Source organism: Anser cygnoides, chromosome 13 (assembly GCF_040182565.1).
Source record: "Anser cygnoides isolate HZ-2024a breed goose chromosome 13, Taihu_goose_T2T_genome, whole genome shotgun sequence".
Classification (NCBI taxonomy): Eukaryota; Metazoa; Chordata; class Aves; order Anseriformes; family Anatidae; genus Anser; species Anser cygnoides.
Window position 1 is genome coordinate 11,829,519 of NC_089885.1, and position 14,210 is coordinate 11,843,728.

At 39.1% G+C, this 14,210-nt stretch overlaps 1 protein-coding gene across 5 annotated transcripts in view; it reads right to left on the bottom strand.

Annotated features, from left to right (window-relative positions):
* Positions 1–14,210, bottom strand: part of TAF1 (TATA-box binding protein associated factor 1) — a 32,666-nt gene that overhangs the window by 2,053 nt on the left and 16,403 nt on the right. For 3 of the 5 annotated variants that reach the window (XM_067004774.1, XM_067004772.1, XM_048078406.2), the window contains 16 exons: positions 13,644–13,885; positions 12,546–12,753; positions 11,902–12,067; positions 11,521–11,732; positions 11,144–11,252; positions 10,861–10,959; positions 9,400–9,577; positions 7,884–7,951; positions 7,389–7,511; positions 6,207–6,299; positions 6,047–6,131; positions 5,464–5,531; positions 5,266–5,382; positions 1,406–1,504; positions 977–1,127; positions 35–212 (listed from right to left, as the gene is read on the bottom strand). In XM_067004774.1, coding sequence (XP_066860875.1) covers positions 35–212; positions 977–1,127; positions 1,406–1,504; positions 5,266–5,382; positions 5,464–5,531; positions 6,047–6,131; positions 6,207–6,299; positions 7,389–7,511; positions 7,884–7,951; positions 9,400–9,577; positions 10,861–10,959; positions 11,144–11,252; positions 11,521–11,732; positions 11,902–12,067; positions 12,546–12,753; positions 13,644–13,885 — 2,196 coding nt within the window. Of the gene's footprint in view, positions 1–34; positions 213–976; positions 1,128–1,405; positions 1,505–2,745; positions 2,875–5,229; positions 5,383–5,463; positions 5,532–6,046; positions 6,132–6,206; positions 6,300–7,388; positions 7,512–7,883; positions 7,952–9,399; positions 9,578–10,860; positions 10,960–11,143; positions 11,253–11,520; positions 11,733–11,901; positions 12,068–12,545; positions 12,754–13,643; positions 13,886–14,210 lie in introns of all 5 variants that reach the window. The other 2 variants (XM_067004775.1, XM_067004773.1) reach the window with 2 other exon arrangements.

The following is a 14,210-nucleotide window of genomic DNA, read 5'->3' on the forward strand; positions in this document are numbered from 1 at the left end:
GAATTACTGTAACAAGATTCTCAGCTCTAATTACCTGATATTACTGTCTTCCATAACCTGAGATGTCTCCCCACCATCACCTTCGTAAGACATCATGCTTTCTTCATTGTCCATGCCCATGCGCGTGTTCTCTTGAAGAACGTGAGGTTGTTTAGGTCTCACTGGATTGGTCTCCACATCTGAATCACTGCCACTCTCACTCAGTTGGATAGCTGTGTAATAAACAGACATTTGGTCATAAATCAACAGGTTTGTTCTGTCAGTTACATACCCATTGTCTTTCTGGAAAGGATACAATATTGACTGTAAGGAATGTATGCAAAGCAGTTTATTGAAAATGTACTAGAAATGGTATCTGGGAGGTCATACCCATTTCTGACATTCAGAAACAAACTAATTACCCCCACTACTCAAAAGGCCTGGTCTACTTGTCAGTTCTGAACAATTCTCCACCACCATCCCCTAATAATTTTCAGAAGCCACCTCAAAATACTACCATATGCTATCCTGCATGGCAACTTCTTTGGTAGAACAGGGAAACAATGTGAAGAACCTTCACACTCCTCTTCCAGTTCTCGATAACTTTGTCCCACGCTGTTTCATACCAAAATAAGTGTTGCACTTTAACTAAACTCTGCCCAATTCTATTGTGCACACCAAAGCATTGTCCCGCCTTTTCTGAACCATGTGCAAATTCACCATGAGATACATTTGACCCGATCTTTACTCTTTCTTCTGTATCCATACTCAAAACACTGCCGTTCCACTTTCTTTTGAGTTCCATTTATGTGTTTTTTTGTTTCATCTTGCCCTTTCACTCTTCCTTTATGACTACTAGACCACATGGCCTACATATCCCTGTTTTGCTTTCTGCTCTCTGCTGTGTGTCTTTGTGATGGTAAGGAAAGAAGATTAGCTGGGTTTGTGAATGACCGGTTCCTATTCAACTTTTTTTTATATAACAAAGGAAACATACACGAGAAAGGATTATCTCCTTCTTCATCACTCCCATCATCATCATCCTCTCCATCTGACATGAGCAAGTCTTCATAGAGGACGCTGGCCTGAGGCTGCTGGGCTGATCCTTCCTCTTCATCAGCAAGGTCACCATCTGCATCTTCAACTTCCTAGGTCATACAGGACAGGGACAGTGAAGATCAAACAACATATAAACTACTGCCACTTCCAGCACATGCCTACTCTTTATCATACAGTTCCCTCCGAAGTATTCTCTCGCTTCATAATGCTAACATTTAACACTACATTTAAGCGTCTAGCTATTGCTATGAATACTGCTGTCTTTCAGGGTGCCAGACACGGAAGACAACCCTTATTCTATGGAGCCTTCCACCACAAGGACACAAGTCAACACATAGACTGGCTGGGTTTCTGGAAATATACTCACTGGGGCTGGAGTCTTAGGTTTCCCATCATCATCCTCATCAAACCCTTCAATATCTACGTCAGAGTCTTCCTCGCCCAGCCTACCTCGCCCCTGGCGCATCTGAATGGGGAACACAAATAGCAATACCATTGAGGAAGGTGCTATTCGACACAAGCCAAAGGGTATGACGGACGTCCAGACCACAATGATGGGTAGGGAAACAAGGGAGGTGGGAGGGTAGGGGGAAGTATATATTTAGCTCACTCTCAGAGCAAGGATCCTCTCTCTTTATTCCAAGATCAGAGAGCACACAGTCTCCACACACTTTTACCTGATGTGCTCATCTGTGAAAAGGAAATTTCCAGCCTTAAAAGTGTCCAAGTTCTTTGTTTACCTAGCCTATTTCTGGAAAGGATCACTACATCTTAAAAAGTGAATATTTTCGTGGGATATTTTCAAAACGGACAGCAGTTTCCAACACATTTTCTCCTGCCCTTCTCTTCCATTAGAGAGGTAGAGAGGACATGCAGATTCTGTCCTAAAGACTTTAAACTGGAAATCTATAGAAAACTTGAAGAACTTCCAAATCTAGAAGGCATTCTCAAAGCCACAGACAACCAAAATAATAAATGGAACCATTCATATTCAATCTCTATTGGTCTGGATTGCTCTGAATAGCTCCCCATGTCTTTACGGTAACAACTTCAAACTCATGGCCCTCCTCACCTCCTTTCTCCTCCTTATCATTAATTTTCATGCCTTTATTACTTTATCTCCTTCTGCTAGTCCTTCTCCTCTAACCTACCTTTTTTTTCTTGTTTAATACAGAGTAAACACTGAGAAAAATATTCTATGGTTATTGTAACCAGTTCATTTGTAGCGATTTAATACCTCTAACCTGTCAGCTTTTTTTTTTTTCAATGAGAATGTATCTACAGTGGCAGCCTAGACCTATCTCTTCCCAGGTGTTTGTACAGATTCTAATCATCACTGGATGAAACCACAGTAAGCTAATTATCATCCTCCAGAACCGTAGGATATACTTCACCATTTCCCTATTCAGAATCAATAAGGGATTGCATATTAGCACTCTGCATTGTGAGTCACCAGGTTTCTACTCCCAGAAGTAGTGAAGCAAACAAATACCTGGCCTCAGGCAGATTCTTTTGCAGCATCAAATTTCCCAGTGCTCTTTACATATTTGCTTTCCCATCAGAGCACTCAAAATGAAGGAAATTACATAGCTTTTGAAACAGGTTCCCTTTTCTGCTTGGGAAGCCTGCTGATTTTCATCACCTGTTTCCTACCAAGTAGTTGCCTCCTTTCAGTAATTTGCTTATACAACCCAACTCTCCAAGCACATGAAAAAATGGAGGATTCTGAGTTCCTCGTTTCTCTGGGGTTGTTAAAGGAGTGTCCATAGCAGGCAAATTGCTCTCATCTTGACAGACTAAAGCATCATGTGTCATACTGAGGGAAGGGTTGGTATCCTACAAATGAGGTGGCCAACACGTGGAAACAGGACATATAATGTTCTCGGGCACTGAAGTGGCATTAAAATAATATCTAGAGAGGCAAGACTGGGATTTCAGAACCAAATGCAAAATGAATTTGTTTGGCACAGTGTTTATATTACTAAACACTGGTTCAACAAAATAAACATTTATCCTTAAAAGATCAAAGATGATAAAACGCAATGGCTTTCAACCTCAGGTTTGAAGTTTGCCAAATAGCAGATTTTAAAATGGAAGGCAGTACTTCTATGCGGTGCAGTCCGGCAGAGACCAAAATTGTAAATGGACTCCAAAAGGATTAAATAGGTTTATAGAGAATAGGCCTCTCTGCAGCTCATAAAGACAATGGTCCAGACGCAACTCCAGTTTAAGGTGCCTGAGCTGCCAATTGCCAGGAAGGCTTCACTGTAAGAAGAATCACCACCGTACCTTTGCATCCACTTACTTCTGGTCCCTGCCAGGCACAGAAGACTTGATTACATCAACCTTTGGTTTGACTCAGTATGGCCCTTTTTATGTTTCTACAATGGAAGTGGTGTAACCACAAACACTGCTATCGGAACTGGAAGAAAAATACTTCATCACATATTGAAATAGCAGAGCTTCAACTTTCAGTCAATTCTGTGTAAATCACTGTCTCAAGACTCCCTAAAACTAACACAAGAGATAAACAGGGGTTTGGATAAAGTGCTCTAAAAGCCTATAGTTTGCATTCAATTTGACCTTTGGACAGTTAATGAGGAACTACAGATTAGGATTTTGATGAAATGCCCATTTAAATACACAGTTTAAATATCATGACATTCCTAGAAGTGTTAAGAGCAGAAGTAATACCATTTAAATTAGGCAAAACAGGTTTCCTAAGAATTTAAACAGACATGTAAACCATAGACAGCTCTCTACTTGCTGTATTTGCTTTTTATATCCTGGACTCCAGCTCCTGAAGACACATATGGGGAGATAAGTATTAGTCATCACAACTACATTTGAACGAAAGCCAAGCAACCATCAGCAGACCTGCCATCTGTGACAAGTTTGGGAGTGTAGGAAGCAGGAATGCACCTTCAGCCAAGAAGCACGGGGAAAGGGTGGCCATCAGATGACAAGTTCAGGGGAGGCGCTTGCTTCAGCAAGCAGAGAGAAGGAGATCTCAGAGAAGGAGCAGGAGAAAAGACAACTAATAAGCAATTCACTGCTCAGGCCTCTCTTCCTCTCCTGATCACCAGCTTGGAAAAAAATCAGAACAGATAACACTGCTCATGGGAAGGAAACCATCAGACAGAGAGAAGAATGATATTTTAGTCCCCTTTTCTCCGAGGCATTGGGATAGTTCTCCATTCCATTTAATCTTGGTTGAAATGCATCAGTATTGTTTCAACAACTAATCTCCAAAGACTCCATTGCTGCCTGGCACTTCCCATTGTCAAGGTGGTCTCTTTCTGTGTCACTCAGTTTCAGTACTCCCACCCCATTAAACGAACTCATCATTTCTAGCAATTTCTTTCTAGCTTATTGAATAGCATTTGTTTTGTTTGTTTTTGTTGGTGACAGTGGGTTGTGTTTGTTTTTTTTTGTGTGTGTTTGTTTGTTTTGGTGGGAAAGGATAGTTACATTAAATATTGCCCACAAATTTTAGACTGCTATCCCGGCTCCAGCCATGTAACGTTTGTATACGTATTGCCTATACAAATTTTAAACTTGTTTTTCTTAAAACTAATCTTCATAGGTCCTTAAATTGTTCTTGAACATCAAGACCTTCATTTTTGCTCTGACTTAACTAAAATTAAATGCAGCTTTCCAGATGTAATCACACCAGACGTGCACAGAACAGAAAAATTAGTCATCCACAGTTGGTATGTACAGAATAACTACAAAGAAAGCTTTGCTCTGTCTTCCTACACTGGGTATACAACATTCAGATTTTCATCATTCAGATATTAGCAGACCAATCTTTCAGGGCTTGTGAACTTCAACAGTTTTTCTGAAGAAAAAAAGGACACGCCTCAGACACTAGGATGACATTCCCTGAACTGTTTCCTAATTTATCAGGCAAATTCCAAATAAAAGAAGCGATAAACTTTTTCAGCAATAAGAATTTAAGTTCCCCTTGATACTGCAAAGGCAATTTTGTTTTTCAGGAACGAGTCGGTCATTCCAAGAGAAAGAAAATTTTTACTGATGTTTTTAAAAAACAGCCAAACAGCCCAAGTCAAGAATAAGAACTAAAGAAAAAAAAAAGCCTAAAAGATAAACTTCAGACTTTGAGAAGAGTAAACAAGAAGCACCTCGAGATCAAATATCCAGGAAACCGAAACTTAAAAACAAAGAAACAAACAAAAAAAAAGAAAACTTTGCATGGTCACTTGCCTGTGGAGTGTAGGGACCAGGGGTCATAGGATCAAGACTTTCCAGATCTGCCTCCTCTAGCGCTGCTTCCTTAGCAGTAGAGATGTCTCTCTCAAGTTGAGTCAGGTGCTCATCGTACTAAGAACAACGAAGTTTGCTAAGGTTACAGAACAGAAAACTCAAACATACAAAAATATTACAGTAGGCTTGTCCACATACCTCAGCTAAAGTCTGATAACAGATGTTTACGATCTCCTGGGCTGTTTTTGTGTACTGACTGTCTGGCCCTGTAGTAATAAACAAATCTCTTTATGCATTCTGACATTTGCTCAGCGCCAGCTGGTGAGACAGAAAGACTGTTTTTGGTTACACAGCTCTGATAAGACAGGTCCCCAAATCCCACCACTTTCTGATTTAAGGAGAAACATAAGGCAGGGTTCAAATTCCGCTAACAAAGAGCAACCAGTTTGTTCCAGCATTAAAAATATTATTTGGGAAAGTTGTACCATGTCAGCTTCAAGTAAATTCCCAGAAACAAATCACTGAAAGAGAAATGTGTAGTGCACAAGTGGGAAATCCTTCCGAAATGTAACTGCCCCAAATCCACAGAGCAAAATAGTAAATAAGGCACCACGTGACAGCAAAAATGTTACTGTTTAAGCATCTCCTTCCTCAGCAAGAAAGGAAAGCAACAATCAAACTCAGGATTCATAGCTTCAGGCTTTGACAACACTACAGAAAGGTGCTCAGATGTATTCATTTAAGGACAGAAGAAGGCTGGAGCCTTATTTTCACCACCTACCATTGTACTTAATGCTGTTGGCAAGGATGAGGTTAACATCATCCAGGAAAGTCTCTCTGTTCTGGTACTTGTGTTTGGAGATATTCTGCAAGAGATTGTCAGCCAGTAAGTAATCAAGTCTAAACATTTCTCAAGCGCCTGCTCAGTTCAAGCTACACACCTTGCAGATGGTCTCTAGATCCATTGGATTGGCAATGACCTTGTAATAATCAGGAACAAACTTTTTATTAACTGGATGATGAAACGGCCAAGACTGAAAGAAAGAAAAAAGACAAGGTTAGAGAGCTTCCATGTAAATTTTATTACAGCTTGAGCTACGAATTTCATAAAGCAAGTCTCCAGAACAGATTAACATTCAAAATGTACAGGAAGTATTTATCACATGGCATCTTGAATCCAGAAATTTAACTTCAGGGGGGACACAGAATAAAAATATACTAGTTGTAACTAGTAACTAGTTTAACTAGGCCTGTTGATACCTGTTTGATATTGTAATACATAATACAAAATAATAATAATACAAAAGATTTTTCTATTTACTATCACTGTTTCTTCCACAATATAACTAGAGTGCTCAGCAAGAACAATCACTGTACAGTAAACAAACAAACTTAGATCTAATCTCACAACGGGGGGCCATAAATAGTTTGTACAGCTCAGTATGGTATGATGGCACATGAAAACTCTAAAATCTTTTTCTAAACATCAGAAATGAAATGAACAGAGAATGGAACCAACAAAATATTAAAGGGAACTGGCATTCAGGCTAACCACTACAGTCTCTTGCTTTTTACTCCATTCATACAGAGTATACATCATAGATAAATCAGTTTTATTGGTTAAAGTGTTTTTTTTTTTTCTTTTTCTTTTTTTTTCTTTTTTACTAACAAACTAGTACAACACTGGGTGGAGTTGATCAATGAGAAATCAGCTTGTGTTTGGTTTGCACCTGAAAACTGCACAGAGTGCTTTGCAACCTACAAAGCAAGTGCTCCAATCAGTAGAGAAAAATGTGTTTTACAGTGAAAACTGTTAATGAAAGACAGTGACTTTCTACTAATGAGAGGTCGACATAGGCATTATTAAGGAGTAAGAGCAGCAGGAAAAAGGAGAGGAACCCAGATTTCACTTCTGGTCCGTTACTCCAGTGAATGGGGTCAGTACAGGAATGTCTGCCAGTCAGAAAATCACACGCCAGCACCCTGACACAGCTTTTTTTTTTTTTTTCTTTTACAGCGCATTAACAGCCACAAGATGTATATTCCACTGCGATACACAGCCACTAGACTATAATTATAATATTTTGCATATCACACACACACATTCTACTTAAGCTACATACATCTGGAACTGCCATCATCTTTTGAGTGACAATGTTATCCAAAATGAAGGAAAAGGCCACTTGGTCATCATCATCCAGGAGGGGATTAATTGCTTTTTCTAATCGAGCCAGTTTATCTTCCTTCTGCAATAGAAATACAGAATGCCAATGACTCACCCTAGATTAATAACTCTCAATATCAGAACACTGTTACAAAGAGATTCTCGTTCACCTTTTTATGAAGACCCTTGTAATTAAGAGAGGGTAACAACCTAGATATAAGCCTGCACACAAGATAAAGTAACTAGAGTAACGAATGAACAACTATTTTTTGAGAGAGACTCCAACAAGAACTGTTTAAAATTGTAAAAATTCAAATATGCCTTATGAAAAACAAAGTTCCCTTATTGTCTCCTTTTTAAAGCCCCATTATTTGCCCACTCATGTCCTCTATCCTCAACCACACTGACCACCCCTCCCTCTCCACTCTGATCTCAGCTCATTCACAGGACTTGCCTCTTTTAGCTTTTCATCGCACAGGTCCAGCATGGACTGAGATATTTGAGTCAGCGAGTGCTTTGGCCCTGCAAACACACAGCAAGTCCAGTGAGACAACTCTGGCCCTGATGGAAGCTTTTAAAACCCAAAAGGAGAAAAATAAGAAATAAAACACCAAACCACATCAATGAATACATTCTGATAATGTAATATTTCAAAGTATTAGACAGACCAACAGTAAGAATTAACCAGTAACGCTTAGGAGTAAAGGTTATATTTCTATTGCAGTTAGGAGTCAAATCTTAAATATATTCTCAATATGCATAATTACTGAAGTTTAGAATAGGTTTTATGGCAGGAAACAGTTATTTGTAGCAAATATTTACACTTCTGGTATACATTTTATTAAGTTTTAGAAACCATATGGGAAAGCGGCTGCGGCTATGGAAGACCGGCCACTAAGCCCTTCAACTCTTCTGAGCTTTCAGAGTATAAACCTTAAGATGTCTGTTTGTTTCATTAAAACCAGTCAGTAGAGCAGAACTGTTGAGGAACGCAAGATGGACATTCAAGGAATACTCAGAAAACCACAGATACTAAAATAATTTAATGATTCCTCAGACAAAAAAAAAAAAGTATTTGCAACAGAACTATGAAAAAATCTCTGTAATTAGGATAAAACAGGGACTTAGCTGTCAAAAATAATGACAAGGAAGCAGTAAAGGCACAAAACCAACGCTGTCAGTATCACCCTGACTGCTGTGCAGCCCAGAGAGAGACTCAACACAGCTGGGAGATTTTTAGCTGCCAAATGAATACTTTTTGGACAAAGACTTTTCTATCAGCAGTTAGAATACAGTTGATCTATAGTTGCTCAATGAATCAGCACTTTTTCCCAGCAGCTGCATGCTCTACTGCAGAATCTACACTTCTAATTTTTTAAGCTAGTTTTCTGACCTTCCCAAATAGGGAAAAATTGCAACTAAGAACCAAAAAATGCAAAATCATTACAGTAAGCTCTACTCAGAGCTGCATGTTCTAAGGCAATGGCTCCAAAAGGCATGAATTTCTACTCAAAGATTCAGTGTTTGCTTTACTAAAGCATAATACTGAGAAAATAAATTCACAAGTGTCTCCCCACCAATCCACGTCTCGAAAGAAGGATGCTCATAACAGTCTACTGAAAATGATGTTTTGTTTAGCTTCACCCTATATTAAGGGGGTATGCAGAACCTTGCTTCAGTGCAGTCTGACTTAACGCATGCACCGATTTCTTCAGTCATTGGTAGGTCTATTAACTGAACTTCAATTACTACATTAGTCATAATTTAGATTTTTTTTCAGTGACGGAGTCCACTTTCTTATTTATGAATTAGTCCATTGACATTTATGAAGTCCTTCAGGTATATCTGGAAAACGTTATTTACTGTTGTCATCTGACAGTTACCTTATTCTGCTTTTCTCTTGCTCTCATTATTTCTAAAAGTAAAAGCGTTAGCAGAAACAGACTTCCCCTGCATTGTTAACAGCCTACCATTGTATGTCGCACTGTTCTTCACAATTAGTTCCAGGTGTTCTCTGAACTCTTCCCGTGATGGGTATTGCCGCTTACGAACATTTTCACGCAATGTCTGCAAATCCATAGGCCGAGTAATAATCTTATAATAATCTTTGACAACTTTTGGATTTACTGGCGTGTGGAAGGGATATGTCTGAGGATGAAAAGAGAAAAAGGAACGCTTATTAACATAGTACTAGCACAGTTAATCTCAGTTTAACTTGCATAGTTGAACATGTACTAACATATAAAGCTTTTACACAATCACTTCTTTAATTGCACCAAGGAAAATATGATGAGCTCAGCTCCATGGTGGCTATCATTTTTTTCTACAAAATGTTCTTTAATACCATTAAAATAAGTATTCTGGGATGAAATTTTTGGTTAGGCATAACAGTATTCAAGAACCCAAACCTTTAAATTCTCATTTCAACACAAATCTTCACTTTAACCTTTTGATTTTGCAAATTTCTGGTAAAATCTGAAGTAAGAAACAGAGAAGCACTCTTAAGAGCTTTTGCCAGTGCCACACACACAAAAAGCAGTCCGTATTGCTACAAAGAGTGCTGCACATTTTTTTCTAGTTTTGTTGAAAAAGCACATCCCAGGTTTTGAATATGTATCCATACGGAACTATTCAACATTATTTTCTGATATGGACATTTGCATCTCAAAAAGATTCTGAGGTGAACTAAATTATAAAGTAACACAAGAGAACTGGAATAAAGTTGTCCTCCAATAAACAGACATAAAGATGCATTAGTTTTTTAGCAATTTGTTTTCATTGATTATGCTACCTTAATGTGAATTGCTCATACGTAAGCAAGCTTTATTCTTGTATTTTTAAAGAATTTGCTTGTCCTTATAAATGAAAACTTAATTCCCTTAATGTGAAACAAATGTAAGCCCATCTACTGACATTCAAAAATCAGTGTTTTTTCTGTAGGTGGAAGACTGCAACATGAGTTGCATTTATCAACAAGATTTACAGTGTTCCTGTTAAGCATACGTGGTAAATCAACACTGAGAACTACTTTCTGTCGACTGCAGGATAAATCAACATGCTCATAATAGCAGAGAGCAATCTGAAAAACGTACAAAGTTCCGAGGAAAAGCTATTTCCCAAATCTTCTAATGACGCAGAAAGATAAAGCAAATACATGATTCTTTCTGTGCTAAAACACCACAATCACTTTCACAAAGCTCAAAGGCCTTACCTAGTAAACAACTGAGACAACCTACATGATTCAGTTTTCCCAAATACCACTTGCAATAGAGTAACACAGAAAACTGGGAATAAAAACATCAAGGAATACTGGTTTAGTCTTCCCATAGGAAGCACTCATCTGAGGAAAGGCTAACATAAGTTTGGTGTCATATAACCCATTTCAGCTGTGCTGCTTAAGGCAGGTTTTTGGTCTCTTAGCTTAAACTCACATTAGGAAGATCCCTCATATCATTGATGATGCCCTCTAAGATGGATGACAGCGTCACCATGGGATCTGTTCGCCGTCGGTGGATGGATTTATGAGGACGCTAAAGAAATCAGAGACAGAACTGTTAGGGCAGCTCTAAACTGCAAAACATTAATATAAAGAAATCTTAGGCAATTTAGTAGGTGTCTGTAGTTGCATGCTGAGGACACACAGGAGTAGTAAAGGAACTGACCAGCTGATACAAACAGAAATGCTGCAATCAGCTCAGTAACACCTTCACTCACATTCAGATAGTCGCAGTGAACGGTTGTTCCTACTCGCCGCTTCTTCTTTGGAGGAAGCTGCTGTTTAGGAAACTTCAGAACCAGTGATTTCCTGCGAACCTCATCCGCACTAGATAAAAACAAAACAGCATAAAACTTTCTCTAGCCCTGCTGTGAATCAAGCCCATGTGTCCCCTCTTTAGTATTGGCCATGGTCCCACCTGCCATAACATCAAAAACACAACCAAAATAACACCAAATCCATAACCAAAATCCCACCTGCTGCAACACCAAAAATACAATCAAAATACCGTAATTAATATACACGTGTATATTCTGCACTAAGCTCTAAATTGTTTTTTCTCACTACCTATCTGTAACTCTCTTTCTTCCCTTACCTCTCAATCAGTTGCTTTCCAAGGACGATTTTTGTTCCTTCTACTTTGATGAGTTCTTCATTATCATTGTGAATGACTGTTTTTTCCAGCTCTTCCTCCTGCTCTTCTGTCATTGCAACAGGATTAGAAGGTGGGGCATTTGTTTGGTAGTAAAGAGGGCAGAACTTATTAGTCCTCATATGGCCAATTGCACCACACGCTCCACATTTCAGCTACAAAGATATAGGAAAGATGACAGATCAGAATTCATTCACAGACTCCCAGTCTAGAGGCAGAGAGGATCATTAAAATCCCCTAGTCAGAACTTTTGTATATCACAGAGCAAAACACTTCTCCAATACCCAGGATTCGTTAGCATGCTTAACATATGGATACGCTTACTTTTAGGTCTGGACGCTCTTTCATTTTCTTGGGCTTCTTTTCTGGAGGGCCCTTCAGTTTCTCTTTTTCTTGGTTCCGTTTTAACCGTCTTAATTGTTCCTGGATCCTACGCCGCTCCTTCCGCATCTCCTCACGGTGCTGTTCATCAAATAGAGCAAACTTTCGTCTGAGGAAAAACAAAAACCAAAAATAAACAGAAGATTTTCAATTGAGTTGATGATTTACCAAGTGTTTTCCTTTTACCTGGTACTGAATTTTCCTGGGACTTGAATCTCTATCACAAAAACTCTGGAGGAGCCAGGGTATCTAAGGTTAAGTTCTTTAGCTTCCAACATCATTCAAGTTGTTCAGAACTTCAATAAAACACAGTTTTCTAGCATAAACATACTACAAATAACATTAAGGTTATAAAATAAGCTACTCATTTCGTCTATTCAATCTTTAACCAAAATTGCATGGCTTTAGATGCCACAGAAATAGAATGCCTAGTGCCACTCTGTACAGCGTTTTGAATTTCGTATCTCAAAAGTGCAAACTCCAAGGACTTCAGACACAGAAGAATGTGCTTCTAAATCAGACTTCCAGTATTTTAAAACTTAGACATAGAAAAGTGAGGCAAAGAGAAAAAATCTTAGAGGTCTTACATGAACTCTTCATCCTTTGTAGTCCGTATTCGGCAGTAGGCATCAATAACAGAGGGCTTTCGAACTGTCTCACACCTCACATATTCCTTCCCATCCTCATCTCTAAACGTGCGATAGATTTTGAGGCGGCGGCCAGTGGCAGAGGAATTAAGGCTGGTTACAGAGGCAGTGTCATCATCTTTGTGAGAGTTTGCTGAAGCTCCTGAAGCTGATGTTAAAAAAGAGTGTTTTATTTGCTTTTAATTTCTTCCATGCTTTAGAAACACTATTGAGTAAAGATGGTAGACAGTTCTAGCTTAAAAACTTCCAAGACACAAATTCAAGAAAACCTAAGGCAAGCCTGTGTGTTTCAATCTTCCACAAATCACAATTTCCAATCTGGGTTTTCAATGGCACGAATAACATTGACCCAGGTTCAGCAGAGCTCCGCTTTGCTCTCACACATGCAAAGAAGGAACAGACATTATGAGCACCCTCATACAGATAGCTCACTCACGGGTCACTTCTACCTGCCAGCTAGGGACATGTCAAGTTGTCTCTCAGAATGCACTTAAAATACACAAGTCTACAGCAGATCCAAGTCTGGCAGCTGCCCAACTACCTCATTTACCACCAATTAACAAATTACAAACTGCTACAGCACACAGTATTACAGACACTGCTATCAGCCTATGTACTGTGCCTATCTGTTTCACATATACAGCTGTGTATACACAAGATCCAATTAGAGTACCACAAACTGGTTACAAGAACACTCTTCTACTTGTGAACCTCTCTTGGGAAAATTACTTCAAAAATAAGTGTTGCGGGGGGAGGAAACGAGGGACACACACAACAGCAAGCAGAAGTAAATACCTAAAGAAATACCAGAGTGAGCTTATACTTTAAAATAACCAAATATCAGGCAAGGACAACACTTCAAATATATATTCAGACAGTAACTGCTCAGGAGAAGGAAAAAGACCTAGATATGCATGTCTGTACATTCACACTGTGAGGAATCCACGCCTTTCTCTGACAGGCAGGACCAGCACCCATTGCAGCCTGACAGCGTCCTACACCCTTTACAGACATATTCTGGTTGCTGCAGTTACTTACACAGCCCCTTTTTGTCTCTCCTGTCCTTTTTGCCCCTCTCTTTGTCATTCCCACTGTCTTCTCCCAAAAGCATCCTCTGCAATTCCTTTCGTTCCTGCTCTTCTCTTTCCCGAGAGAGCTGAGAACTAGTTTTCTTGTTCTGTAACATATTCTCAATATTCTTTCCCATCTCTTCAAAGTCACTGTCTTCAGCTGAGCTGCTGTCTGTGTCCGTTGAGAGGATCTCAGTGGATTCCAGAACCCTGAAACAGGAGGCACCTTGAAAGTCAGTTACTCCAGAAAAATCAGTGACACAAAGTAAAAGTGACACGAAGGTTTCAAAGTTAATGTTGCAAATCACTAATAAGCATAATATATTCCCCTCTCAGTCCTCTTGTAATTTCCATGTCCAAATGATCAATTGTTCCAACCCAATCTCTTTATCAAGAGTACTATATTCTCTCTCCAATCTTAACTTGCCAGAACAAGGAATAATGCATGAATTGTCTGGCAGTTCTAAGGTATAGGACATAAAATTGGTATTGTTACTCAACAGAGCTATCGCAAAAAGAAAGGGGAAAAAAAAAA